Below are 14603 nucleotides of genomic sequence, written 5' to 3' on the forward strand. Positions count from 1 at the left end.
GTTTGTTGTGGGGCCCATGTTGGCCAATACTCTGGGATTCTGGGATTTAGAATTCCCTTAAAGAGCACACTTGGAGGGGGGGGGCTGTGCTACAAGTCCTCTCAGTTCACACACTGATTCTGCTGACCATCACGGCTAGGTCTATATCGAAATCCATGCTTCTTACTCCAAATGGGGGAGATTTGGGCAGAAGGCAGGGCTGGCAAAGGAGGGCGCCTCAGGCCCCTGGAGGCAGCCTCTCCTCTGGCCTCCTGGGCGGAGGAGAAGGGGGCCTGGTTTGGGGGGAAGGCGGTGCCAGGGCCGGGAAGGGAGGGACAGCCGGCTCCCGGCTCAGAGCCAGGCAGACTAGCGAGGCCGAGCCCAGCGGGAGCTGCGGGAGTCTGGGCTGCAGCAGCAGCAGCAGCAGCAGGTGGGGAGGTCCGGCGCCCCCGGGGCCAGGGCCAGGGCCATGAGGTGAGCGGGAGAGGCTGCCTTGGGGGCCCTCGGGAAGGGGCGGGCCGACCTCCTTTCCCCGGACGCGTCCTCCATTCCAGCCTTCTGCCCAGAGCATGGCTTTACATTTCTGAGAGTGTTTTTAGGCCAGGCTGGCCAGGCGTCCTCCTTTTCCAGGGCATGTCCTCCACCCCAGCCTTCTGCCCAGGAGGAAACCCCAAAGGTCCTCCTTTTTGAACATGGGTTTGCATTTCTGTGTGTGCCAGGCGTCCTCCTTTTCCAGGACCTGTCCTCCAATTCAGCCTTCTGCCCAGGAGGGATTCCCAGAGGTCCTCCTTTTGGAGCATGGGTTTACATGGATATGAGTGTTTGGAGCCTTTGTTCGGCCCCATTCTTCGATGTCCCCCATTTTGCGGTGCCTTGTCCTCCTTGGCAGCGAGGACACCCGGTTCCTGGTTCTCCCTCAGGTGTCCCAACCTCAAAGGAGGACCTTTGGGAATCGCAAAATGGAGGACCTTCAAGAAAAAGGGAGGACATGTCCAAATCAAAGCTAAAAACTCTCCTAGAAAGAAAGCTAAGCGCCAGCTTCTTAGTTGTGCTCAGAATGGAGGACCTTTGGGAATGCCTCTTGGACAAGAAGCTCAAAATGTAGGACAGGTCCTGGAAAAGGAGGGCGCCTGGGGACCATGGACTCTCACTGGAAGTCTTTCTTCTCTGCTTTTCTCTCCTGGAAAAGGTTTGCCGCCAGCAGCTCCTGCTGACAAAGTCACTTCGGAAGAAAAGGGAAGAGAAGACGTTGTTGGGTAAACTTTCCTCAACTCTTCCCACTCAAAGGGAGTCTGAGGAGGAAAGCTGTGGGGAGTAGACCACAACAAGGCAGGAGAAAGGCAAATCTAGGGCTCTTTATACATAATAAAATACATTTCATAATTCTAAGGGGAACACTGGGGCTGGTGTCAGGAGGAGGACACAAAGTGGAGTTAGCTACTTCAGAGCTAGGAGGACTGGAGCGGGGTGTAGTGGCTGAGGTATTGGACTCTGACTCTGGAGACTGGCTCAGCCATGGAAACTCCCTGGGTGACTTTAGGCAAGTCACCTTCTCTCAGCCTTAGAGGATGGGCAATGGCAAACCCCTTCTGAAGAAATCTGCCAAGAAAACCTACATACACAGCCTGGTTTTAGGGTCACCAGAAGTCGGAAAGGACTTGAAGGCACACAAGAATAACAACAACAACAACAACAACAAATTTAATCTCTAAGGCATCACCTGATAACAACACAGAGGAGGGCGTGGAAACACCATTGAAAAGAATCCTGCTGGGAAGAAAGCATATGCAATCACAAAGAATTAGAAGAAAAAACTGAAACACTCCGTCCTCTAAAGGACTGTGAGGAGTAAGGTCTTATTTATGGTAGTTTTGGTGTTGTTGTTGTTGTGTGCCTTCACATCATTGTGGACTTATGGCATTCCTAAGGTGAATCTGTTAGGGGGGTTTTCTGGTCAAGCTTTGTTCAGAGTGGGTTTGTTGTTGCTTTCCTCTGAGGCTGTGCAAGTATGACTTGTTGAAGGTCACCCAATGGATTTCAATGGCTGAGAAGGAATTTGAACTCCAGAGTCATAGTCCCTCACTTAAACCACTACACCATGCTGTCTAATGATAAAGGTAATGGTTTTCCCCTTTGACAAGGTTGTCTAGTTGTCTCTGACTGTAGGGGGTGGTGCTCGTATCTGTTACTAAGCTGAAGAACCAGTGTTGTCGAAAGTGACTCCATGGTCATGATCCATTTGCACCTTTACATGCTTTCAGACAACTACATTGGCAGAAGCTGGGACTAATGACGGGATTTAACTCCATCATATGGTGCTTGGGTCTCAAACTGCCAACCTTGCCACGGTCAGAGCGACTTAACTGCTGAGCCACTGCAACACTCAAATTCTGTGCATGTCCCAACATATTTAAAAGAGCTTATTCCTGACTGCATGAGGGTTCAGTGGACTTATTTCTAAGTAGTATGTAGGGAGATCTTGTAGCGCAGTGGCCACCAAACTGTGCCCTTTAAGAGATTTTGGACTTCAGCCATATTAGCCAGTAGTCTGGGATTCTGGGAGGTGAAGGCCAAAATCCCTTAAAGAGCACAGTTTGGGGACCACTGCATAGCTTCTTTGAGACGAACTGAAAAAAAGAAGCTGGCAGCATGTGCTTTTGTAAACTTAAATCTTCTTCCTCAGATGCATTTGGAGCATACTGAAGAAGTAGATGTAAGTCTACGAAAACTCATGCTGCCAACTTCTTTCAGTTAGTCTCAAAGATGTTCTGGAACTCTCTACATACTGATTCTACAGACTAGCATGGCTATACCTTTATTTCTAAATGAACATGCACAGGATTGCCCCCTTAGTGCATTGGAGCAAAAAGCATTGACTCAGTGCAGGCTGTTGTGGTTACCTGCTTGAAAAGAACAGCTTAGTTAATTAGATGCATCAGAGAATTTTTGCCTGGGCTCTGATAAATGTTTTAAGTGTGAAGGTGTCAGATGAAGTGGGCCAGTTTATTAAAGCTCATGCTGTAACAAATCTCAGTCTTTACTGTGACGCAGGACTCTCCTGTTCAGACTTTGTACTATAAGGGATTGTACGGGATAAGATGGCTTTGACCTTGCTCAGGCTCCAGTGAACAGTGCAATGGTCTGCATGTCGACTCAGAAGTTAATACTATTGACTTCTGGTGCTCCGGTTCATTGGTGAGTTGATAGAGAATCAAAGCCATTTTCCACTCAAGAGTAAGGATACGGATCTTGTGCTGTTCTAATGCATCTTTTTACAGTATGGGAAAATATTTTTGTTTTGAAATTGAGAGGAGTTATGGAAATTAATTATTTATGATAAGGCACAGTGCTCTGTTTCTCAAAGAGTTCTTTAAAAAGTCATATTGGTTAAAAGCACAGCTGAACAGTATATCTCTGGACCACAGCTCCATTTTTTTTAAAAAAGTTCTTTCTCCTTCTTATGTTCCCAGAATCATTAGTATACTTTGTGTGTATTGGATTTGCCATGAGCAAATTTTGAATGATCCTTTAAAAAGCTGAAGTATGCATTGGTGGTAGAGGTACTCTGAGTGCTAGATTCATTTTGCATCATGGGCTCAGTTCCAAATTTTTCCTTAGGTGGACCCCTTCCCAATGATGCATTAGGCCATAGGAGGATTGCAAGAAGGCGGGATCCTGTAGTAGATGGTATCACTACTCTAGTCTCACTATGCCTTTCAAACCTTATAAAATTCTCTTAGTGAATTTATTACTGCGGGAAATCTAAAGGAATCTTCATATTCTGATTGGAAAAAAATGTACATAATATGCTTTCCCACCAATACAAGCTGTTCCAATAAAAACTACTACTTTACCTGCTTTACATCTTTACTGAAAGCCACCATGGCAACAACCACTTTTGCAAAATTATTCTTGGCAAACATTCTAGGTTACAATTCAGTAGTCCCTTTACTTAAAAAGACAGCTTTTGCTCTGCTTTGTTGTTTAACCATTAATGTATGTGCATATGGGATAAGAAAAACACCTATTCTTCTGGATTAAACACACAACTTCCTTTAAAAGATTCAGTTTAGCTATTTTTTTCCATATTGCCTTTGCAGTAATACATATAACAATGTAGTCATAAAGCACTAGATCTGCTGACTAGTGATGTTAGAATAGGACAGACGAGGGACATCTACTCCAAAGGTCCTGTTAGTTTTCTGAAGAGTTTCATGGGCATAGATTTAATGCTAGTAGTGTTCCTGCCAAGGATAGGCTCCCAATTAAGGTATTGTGGAGAAGCTTTGGATTCAGATTCCAAACATCTTTGTAACATGAGAGGGCCCAGGATTGAGAAGGATCTGCTGAGTTTTGCCATATCATCCCTGTTATCCTAGCCACAGGGTTTTTGGAAATGGTGGATCACCACCAGTGTGCTGCCTTTCCCCATTAGAAACCATCCTTTAACATTGATCCAGACTTATTCGCTTTATTGCTCTTTTCTTGTTTAAAAGGACAGACTGCACTCCTGATGTTCAGTTGACTTTAGCTCTTGGTATGGATGGTAAAAATGAAGTGGATTTTTCCAATAACAACATCGCACCGTTGTGGAGGAGAAGGTCTGCTCACCAAGTCCATTTGCATACAAAGAACAAGCCTAGGCCCCAGTCCTACCAGAGTTCCACTGGAGTCCTCTTCACAGATTTTCCTGTAGAAGATAGAGACACGTTCACTTTAACTCAGCCTGCTGAAACAATAATTACTTCTCCGGACAGTACACCCATTCAAAGGAGTCCTCTACCTTTTGGCTGCAGCCTTGGCTCTGTGCCAAATGGCAAGGTTCAATTTCCAGAATGTAAAACTTTCTCCCCAAGGCATTGTGAGCAATCACCTCAAGCATTGAAAATGGTTTCAAATAAGTCTATACCTTTTACAGCCAATGGTTCAGCAGGCAGTAAGCTGGTTAACCGAGGGAGGGTTTGCAATCAAACAGCACAGACTCCAGAACAGACTGAAACTGCTTTTACATCAAGTCTTGGATTGTCACTTACAGAAGTCATGTATTCACCAAATAACAACACAATGGCTGCATTAGTGTTACAACCTAGCCAACTTTCTAAAAACTCAGAGAAGACATCTGCCTGCCTACCTGCTCCCTTGGAACAACAGCATCTGCCTCTCCAAAGAATACCATCAAATCAGAATGAGATCATAGAAACACCACCTGTTGTGCTGAGTACAAATAGTCCTGTTGCTTTAAAAGTGGGGAAGCAGCAGATCATCCCTAAGAGTTTAGCTTCTGAAATAAAAATAACCAGCAAAGCCAATAATCAAAATGTGGAACCGAGCAAAAGGGTTCTGAAGGTCCGTAGTATGGTGGAGGCCCTTGGTGTGCCTTTGGTAGCTGGTGGAGATGAAGAGACAGAAGGTGATGTGGAAAGCCCAGGGATGCTGAGACGTAGTTTGCGGTCCACTTCATACCGGCGAGCTGTTGTGAGTGGAGTTGATTTTGATAGTACTGCCAACTTTAAAATGAAAAACAGGATGTCTCAGCCAGTGCTGAAGGCAGTTGTAGAAGACAAGGAGAAATTCTCCAGTTTAGGAAGAATAAAGGTATGTAAACAGATTCATCTTAATTTGTTAATGATTTGTAATTTGGATTTTTAAAAAATATATATTTTTAAGCTGCCTTTGTAATCTACTCACTTTGCAAGGAGTTCAGAATAGTCTCAGAAACAGTCAAAGATAGCAACTTGCTAAAAACCACCTTTTAAGCTAAGTGATAGTTCATACTATAATCTGTATTATGCTTGTTGTGGTAAATAATGTCAGGTATAATGAAAAGATGCATGACTGCAGACATGCAGTTATGAAGGACAGCTAATGATAGGACAGTGATGATTGGAACAAATACAGATACAAAGCTATTTGTACATAGGGATGCCATAACCCGGTGGCCCCCGTGACCAACCCGCTTTTGGGGGCCCCCTCCCGGTCCCGGTACGGTTTGGCCCCTAGCCCCTGGTTCGGGCTTCCCCTGCCTCCTCCCCGTCGTCCTGCGCGCGGCTGTGCGCCACTCTCCCCACCTGGCGCACTGGCGTAGCCTAGAGAGCAGCTCTTTAAAACATCTGCCACTCAGAGCTATTATATACCAAGTGAGCCCACTTGGTATATATACCCTCAGGAAGCCTTACTTTCCAGGTTACAGTGAGAAAAGAAAAAAAAGGCCATAAATCGTTCATGTTGTCTGGGAGTTTAATTGCCTCATCTTTTAAATGTAAACCGCGTCAGTATTCTTGTAATTCTTTATCACAGTATCGTTTTTGAGGCCCTAAACACCTTTAATTGTAATGTGCAAATTTATCCCGAAGCTGACCAATGGGAAAGAAGCAATCAGCCCTCCGCTTGGGTTGGTTTTCAATGGCTTGGAAGGAAGAGCTTTTGCCTTGCTTGTAAATAGGAAGGGCTTTGGGATAGCAAAAGGCTGCAGAAATAGTTTGACTCCCCCCCTTAAACATCCATGGCTCAGTGCTATAGGATTCTGGGAAGTGTAGTTTCTTGTGGCACCAGAGCTCTTTTGACAAAAGGAGGCTGAATAGTCCACAGAGGAGGCGTTGCCTGAGGGCAGAGCGGTGGAAGAGAGGAGGCTGCTCCGGATGGTCCTGGCACTTCCCTTGGCTCCCTCCCTCCCTCCGCCTCCTCCTCCTCCTCCTCTCGGAGCAGCCCCACAGCCAAGCTCATTCACACTCCCAGGCTTTTCTCTCTCCCCCCCCTCTCTGCACTTTGAGACCCCTTTAACTGCCAAAGCTCAATGCTCTGGAATTCTGGTGTCTGAGGCATTTGGCCTTCTCTGTCAGAGAGCTCTGGTGCCACAATAAACTACAATTCCCAGGATTCCCCAGCACTGAGCAGTCTCAAACTGGACCATTTCCTCAGTGTGGATGCACCTGGGGAGGAATTCTGGGCACTGCAGTTCAACTAAGTTTGGAGAGTTATGGGACTCTCTGTCAGAGATAGCTCTGGGGCCACAGTGTACTACAATTCCCAGCATTCCCCAGCACTAACCCAGGACAGTTAAGTCACTCTCAAACTGGATTATTTCCTCAGTGTGGATGCAGCTTTGGTGAGGAACTCTGGGCATTTCAGCCCAGCATTGTTTTATTTCTACAGTGTATTTTGGACCAGAGACAAGGTGACCAGGCATCCTCCTCCATTTCCAGGACATGTCCTCCATTTGGATCATGGCTAAGAAGCATGGATTTATAATTACATGGGTGTTTTTAGCTTTTATTTTTGGCCATGTCCTACATTTTTTTGCTTGGGTGCCCTACATTTTGGGGTGAGGGCATTGGTCACCTTGGTCAGATAGCTTTCCAGGGGTTTAACTGCCATTCTGCTGTGGTGCTGGAACAGACCACCATTCCCAGAATTCCATAGCATTCAGCCAAGGCAGTTAAAGTGGTCTCAAACCAGATGATTTTTCCAGTGTAGATGCAGCCCAAGCCTTTTGCCTCTCTTATGCCTGAGATTTCAAAGCCCAGCCCTGGCACCACAACAAACTACAAATCCCAGGATTCCATAGGATGGAGTGATGAGAGTGAAAGCAGTGTGCAGCAGCCTAAGTGTGCTTAATGCAGTTCTTAACATGGTGCACCTCTTGCCTACAGAGTCTCCCAGGCCCCAGCGGGGCCCTAGAGTCCTCCAAGGCCTTGCTGGGGCTTGGGAGAGGCTGTCTCCCAGGCCCAGTGAGGCCTTGGAGAAGGTTTAAAAATGTAGGACCTTTTTTTTGGTTAATTTCCTGGCCAGGGAATTTTTTAAAAAAATGTCCTACATTTTAAGCCTTGTCCTACATTTTTTCCCAGTTTTGAGGTCCCCCAGTATGGCAACCCTATTTGTACAGCTTGTGCCTCTCCCTGAATTACACTGACTCATGTGTTTGGTGGAAAGTATTCAGAACAGCTAGAAAACACCCAAGAATCAGAAGGGTGAGAGGCCAGGTGTTCATTAAAGGTAAAACAGGCTAATTAGTGTTAACTGCTCACCCAAGAAGATTCCTTATCTCAGGCCTGTTCCAGACTGCCAAAATAAAGCTGCTTGGGGTCTCTTCGGAGGCAGGCTGTTTAAATGATGCATGCACCCTAAGAATCCAGAAGCTGCACCAAAGCTGCCCTCCAGTGCTTAGGAATGGAGTCTGGCTTTGGCGCGACCTCCGGACTCTTAGGACCCATGCATCATTTAAATAGCATGCCTCCAAAGAGACCCAAAGCAGCTTTATTTTGGCAGTCTGGAACAGGCCATAGTGTTCTTTTAACTATACATTTGCTATTCAAACTATGATGTGAGATAGGAAGCCATCTTCAGACTGTCATGGGGAGATGTTACACACACACACACACGGATTGTCAAACTTTTGCTGATTGATTAGTGTCCTACACAATTTCCTTTTCCAGAGGTCTTGTACCCAAAACGTGTCTTTGAAATCTAGTGTAAGACTACGGCGGGGTACAGACCGCCGCCAGTAGGTCCGCGGGGGAGCCGGAGCCTTCACATGGCCCGACTCCCGCACGGACCGAAAAAGAAGCTCCAAAATGGAGCTTCTTTTTCCGTCGCGTTTGTGACGTAGCGAGGCGCCAGGGGCGCGCTCGCTACGTCACAAGCGGCGCGACGCGTACGGACGCTCAGCGTCCGATACGCAAAGATGGCGCCGGCCATGTAGAAGGGCCGGCGCCATCTTGTACGGACGGAGTCCGTACTAGGCCCAGGGGCGTCTGTAAGAGACGCCCCTTTTTTAAAATGGGACGTCCGGAGGACGTCCCAAATGGCGGTGCAGAAAGCACCAAAGAAAACTTAGTAGGGCTTTCTCCATCTGCTCAGAGCTGGAAAGGGAAGGGCAAGTTCTACCCAATACTGAACCAAGCTAGGGATGGGGCAGGGACAGAAGATTGTTTTGGCTTTCTGTTTGTCAGCACTTAAAACTCCTCTTGGGAACAATGGCAAGCTATATATCTCTTCTTGTCCCTAGCTTGGACCTGGAGAGAAGATACAGTGTGTGTTGGCTTGCTCTGTCTCTGTGCTTAACTGGCAGCTTGTGCTTGGAATGCCAGTCAGATGTACAGACAAACCCATGCACCTTCACCCTTCAGTCTGTCAGGGTACAGAGCCAAGACAAACACTAGACATTTGTTCAGCCAAACACTGAGGCTGGGGAGACTTTGCTATCCTTCTCCCTTCCTTTATACTTCCAGGTTATTGTGTGCCAAGGCCTGTCTGACTTCCTGCCATGGTGAGTGGGTCAAGCAAAATTAAGACTTTTATTTATATAGCTCATCTCTAGTCATTTATACTAAAATGGACAGAAAGATTCTTTTTGCATGAATCACACTGCAGGAGAATGGTGTGATATAAATTTTGAAAATAAATAAATATAGTTTCCTGTAAGCGCTTGAGGCTTGAAATTCACATCTAGTCTTTGCACATTATATGTTCTATTACAAACAGAAGACCTTTGTGGGAGTATTATCAATATTACTTTTGTTCAGTTATTGCTCACTGTGAACCATACTACCAGCTTTGAACCAGATCGATAAATACATGGACATACTCTAAACCATCTTTCTAAAATCAACCTAACTTCAGGGGGTTGTGTGTGCTGAGCTGCAAGTATGAGAAGTAGGATGCAGGTACCTTCCATTCTTTCTGCCATGGACAGAAAGATTCCTTTTGCATCAACATTTTGTGAAAAGTATGTACCACATGCTGATCCCAGAGTATGTACTGATAAGGATATCTGGAGTTGCTAATTTTTGGCTATAGATATGCACAGATAAACATTTCTGGCCTTCCAACCCCATCCTATAGACAAGTGTACAAAAATGGCACAGGAGAAGCTGCTTCTGGTTCCTTACTTTTTACTTAATGGCATTTACAGAATTAGCATTGTTCTAACTATCAGATTCCCCTTTGCTGTTCCCACAGACCTTTCAGGTCCACAAACGATGTAATTTATTGTGAAAGCATCTCTACCTAACCTAAACATTCCTTCTGCATCTAGCTGCCTCCCTTGTAAGCTCAATAAGGAAAGTTTAAATAAACATATTTGAAAGTTGAGATGCATAACCAAGATTTTTCTTGTACAGTACAGTATTGTCATTGCTAAAAGTATAGTACTTATATTAATGCCAAGTTTAAGTTTCATGCAATAGATTTACAGTATGATCACACAGCTGATTAATAAATTAATGGCATTTATTTTAAATTATTTCCAAATAAATGGAAGATTTCAGTCTTTAATTATATTGCCTAAATAATGATGTAATAAGACACTTCAGAGGAGGACTTAACCGTTTGATTGTTTGAATTTCTCATAGCTGTGATTCATTTTATTTGTAACCTACACTCTAGGCTTGTTGTTTTTGTTGCTGTGTGTGTTCAGGTTGTTTCTGGCTTATGGTGACTCTAAGATGAACCGTGAGGTTTTCTTGGCAAGATTTGTTCAGGGGGGCTTTAGCTTTGCCTTCCTCTGAGGCTGAGAGATGGAAGTTTATTGTAGTGGTCCTGGAACGGGGCTGTAGCGTTCCAAAAGGGAACATTCTGGGGATGCTTGTTGGTGGGGAACAGATTTTACCGCACAGCGGGAACACTGCTGCCACCACCGAGCATCCTCATCCCATTCCAGATGCGTCCCAGAGGGGGCGATTTTCGGGAACGCATCCGGAACAGGATGGGGACAATCAGCAGTGGCAGCAGCATTACCTCTGTGCGGTAAAATCTGTTCCCCACTGCCAAGCATTCCCAGAACGTTCCCTTTTGGAATGCTACAGGCCCGTTCCAGGACCACTGCGATAAAGTTCATGGTGACTTATCCAAAGCCACCCAATGGGCTTCCATGGATGAGTAGGAATTTGAACCTTGGTCTCCAGAGCCATAGTCTAATGCTCAAACCAATACACCATGCTGGGTCTCATCCTCTAGGCTAGGGGTACTTTAAAACATACTGGATTAAAAATCAACAGGATGACTTAAAATTGTGTAGTGAAGCACTCCAGGACTAACCATAATTATTACTGCTGTATTCAAACACATGTCCGTGACATAAAGTAAGTATATGTGTGATTTTTCATGGCTTGTTTGTTATACTACTGTACACTCATTTGAATAAATTGTCTCTTGTGAAGGAGTCCCCAGTACACAGTTTAGAAATTAATGCTGTTTTATAGAACGGGAAGCTGTTCTATAGAAGCTAGAATCAAAGCATGTCTGTTTCATACAAATGCTGTGGACTTTTAAAAATTATAATAGATTAATGAAATCACTTGCATATTTATGAATACTACAAAAATGAACCATTTGTCTTTTTCCTTTAAAAGAATTTATTCTATTCAGAAGTACAAATTATCCACAACCCAAATGTACCATGTGATGCAACTGATATGCATGTGGAACTCCTCCATTTGCTGATTTCTATTCTATTAATTTTAATAGAGGCAGCAAGTTCATGTGTGCATCTTTTTGTGGTAATTTTGGTGGGATCTGAAGTACTCTCAGCTTTTCCAGTTACAAATATTTTGTGGTAGCGGTTACAAGCATGTCTTGCTAATGGCAAAATATTTATTCACGTTTGTTTGTAGCACAGAATGTGACATTTCTTTTTCTTATGGTATTTGATACATAGTCTTATATTCACTAGTTTTCCACCCTTTCTCTTCATCTTAGAAGAAAATGCTGAAAGGACAAGGGACCTTTGATGGAGAAGGTAAGAATGGTTTCAGGTTGTTTCTTTAGGGCTTTTGGGCAATTTGATGTGATAGCTGCAGAAAAGACACAGAAAGAAACAAATAAGATGTACTTTGCAAACAAAGGTTTGTAGTAGGACATAACTAAATGGATTTCTTTGTGTATAATTATTTAGGTATAAATATTCATTTTTGGGGACTGAACCAGACTACTAGTAGGTAGGGGAAACCCGGAGGCTAGGGAAGCTGTGGCCCTCAAGCTGTCTGATTTCATTTCCCACTATTTTTAGTCACCCTAACCAGTGGTCAGGCATACTTGGAGTTGTGTTCAGCAACGCCTGAAGGCTCACAGATTCCCCCCCCCCCCCCGCCTTGATATAAGAAGACTATGAGTGTTAAAATGCTGTTTGCAAAATACAGTAAATTATTTCAGAAATGCAGAGTGATTTTGTGTTGCTGGTTCCCCCCCCCCTCCCAGTTACTGTTGTTTCTCTTGACAGATAGCATAGCTGTTTGGTTCTTTATGTCTATTGAAAGTTATCAGTCTTGGCTATAGTGCATTATCTTTCTATTCACTCCCTTCCCCCTCCTCTGCTTTGTATCTCCTTTGTTTTGTATCTGCTCTCCAGTCCATCAAGACGATCTGTTTGTAATCACTATGTTTCCATACTCCTTTGATGATGAATTTTCCAAGCAATATTTTGTTTATTGTTTACCAATTAGACTGTCCTGCCAAAAAAACTTTATGAGTACTTTTTTCTCTTTCAGAAACATTAAAAAAAAAACACCACTCCTTTGTCTTTGCTGTACTGTACTTTACTACTCTCACAACCTTACATTTCCTTTTGGCCACTTCTTAATGCCAATTTTGATTTAGTTTCTTCTTTAAAAGCTTAATTTCTCTTAGTCTGAAACTACATCATGTTCTTGTAACTATGATGTACATGCAGAGTTTGCATGGTGTATTATATTTGTTAATTCCTTGTTGGGTTGCCAAAACATTTACTGTAGTTGCTTGGCACAGTCCTTAAGTGATGTGGTGTTACCAACATTATATATTTACATACAGTACATATTTTCCTACAGTTTATAGACTTTAAGCTCAAGTTGTAAAGGGTGTTAACAACTGAGCTCTGACATAAGAAATTAAAAGGAATGCATGAGTGCCTACTGAGCAGATAATATTCAAGTTTTGTCCCCACTCAGCAAAGAAAATTAATAGAGGAGAAACAATGACTACACAGAACATGCATGTTGTGTGTATTGTTTGCCTTCAAGTTGTTTCTGACCTATGACAATCATAAGGCAAGCCTATCTCAGGGTTTTCTTGGCAAGTTTCTTCAGAGGAGGTTTACCATTGCCATCCTCTGAGAGAGTGCTGTTTGTCCAAAGACAGCCAGTGGGTTTTCATGGCTGAACTGGGATTTGAACCCTGGTCTTCAGAGTCAAAGTCCAATGCTCAAACCATTATGCCACACTGGCTCACATAAAACATGTACAAATACATGTCTTTTTTCATTTGGTCTGAACACAAATACAGCTGCTAGTGCTTCCCTTGCGAAAAGCCAGACCAAAATAAATAAATAAATAAATCCTTAAAACAAACCCTGAATTCTTTGTCTGACTTGTTGCAGAGAAATAAGCCAGAGCACTAATTGTACTTGCATACTGACAATAGTAAACAAACTACAGGTTGAAACAGAAGTGACAAGCAATGTATAACAACTTGCTGCTTGTAGCTGATAAGCTACATCACAAAGCATGGTGGGAATATATTTTGCCATATTGAGTCATTTTGCAACCACCATCTGGAATCAAACCATAGATTCAAAGGAATTTTCTTTTTTAAATTTGGCAGTAGTCTAACCTAAGGCACTCTTGGTTAGTTTCCTTGACTTGTTTAGCTATGGCAGTCACTGATACAAAGGGTTGTTTCCATGAGCAGAGCAGTACATTAGTGGTAAGGGTCTAAGACCACAACAGGCATTTGCAATAAAAGTTCCTTGCAAGCCGTGCTGACTTCTGTAATATAAGAAGCTATCATTACATTCTTGATTTTAAGAAGTATGTAGAAAATTAACAAAGAAAATTGTTATGTACTGAAATTTTAATTTTCCTATAGGTCAGTAAGGGAGTTTTCGGTTATGATTTTTAAAAATGTTTGTTTCAGTGCTTAAACACATGGCTTTATTGGATATTTTTTTGTTTTGGGCTATAAATTGCCTGGCACATGATTTTATGGAAAGGCAAATAAGTAATAAAACATGTTTAGGCTTCAATCCAAAGGTCCATTTGAAAGGTTGGAGGATTTTTCAGATCTTCCCCTGATGAGTGGTGAGAGAGATCTGTTCTTGGAGGGGAAGATCTAGTCTCCCTGGTAACATTTAAAAAGAGCTCAAAACCTTCCTCTTCTGTCAGGCCTTCCCCCCTGTAAAATGAAGCTGTGTATTCCCATTCCCATCGATTCTCTGCCTTACCCTATTGAATGATTGTGTTCAGATTTTGTATAATTTGTATTAGTGGATTTTATCTATTTTTATGAGATGTTTTAATGGTTTTTATATGGTCTGTAAACTGCTTTGATCTATGGAAAAGCGGTATATAAATAAAATTTATTATTATAATTATTATTATCACCCCCTGGAAACATTTAAAAAGAGGCTTAAAACCTTCCTCTTCTGTCAAGCCTTCCCCCCCTGGAAAATGAAGTCGTGTACTCCGATCCCATTGACTCTCTACCTCACCCTATTGATTGATTGATTGAATGATTGTTTTTAGATTTGTATATTGTATTTAGTGCTCTTGGTTTTATCTATTTTATGATGTGTTTTATAATTGGTTTTAAACTCTATGTAAACCACTTTGATCTTTTGGAAAAGCGGTATATAAATAAAATTTATTATTATTATT

The 14603-nt window shown here is 43.1% G+C and overlaps 1 protein-coding gene across 7 annotated transcripts in view; it reads left to right on the plus strand.

Annotated features, from left to right (window-relative positions):
- Positions 1-341: 341 nt before the first annotated feature.
- Positions 342-14603, plus strand: part of ARHGEF26 (Rho guanine nucleotide exchange factor 26) — a 116782-nt gene continuing 102520 nt past the window's right edge. Inside the window, exons 1-3 of one of the 7 annotated variants that reach the window (XM_042459441.1) lie at positions 342-453; positions 4476-5574; positions 11674-11713. In XM_042459441.1, coding sequence (XP_042315375.1) covers positions 449-453; positions 4476-5574; positions 11674-11713 — 1144 coding nt within the window. In that variant the 5' untranslated portion in view covers positions 342-448. Of the gene's footprint in view, positions 454-943; positions 1236-3040; positions 3175-4475; positions 5575-11673; positions 11714-14603 lie in introns of those variants that run through there. The other 6 variants (XM_042459444.1, XM_042459442.1, XR_006103020.1 and 3 more) reach the window with 6 other exon arrangements.

This window comes from Sceloporus undulatus, chromosome 3, assembly GCF_019175285.1.
Source record: "Sceloporus undulatus isolate JIND9_A2432 ecotype Alabama chromosome 3, SceUnd_v1.1, whole genome shotgun sequence".
Taxonomy (NCBI): Eukaryota; Metazoa; Chordata; class Lepidosauria; order Squamata; family Phrynosomatidae; genus Sceloporus; species Sceloporus undulatus.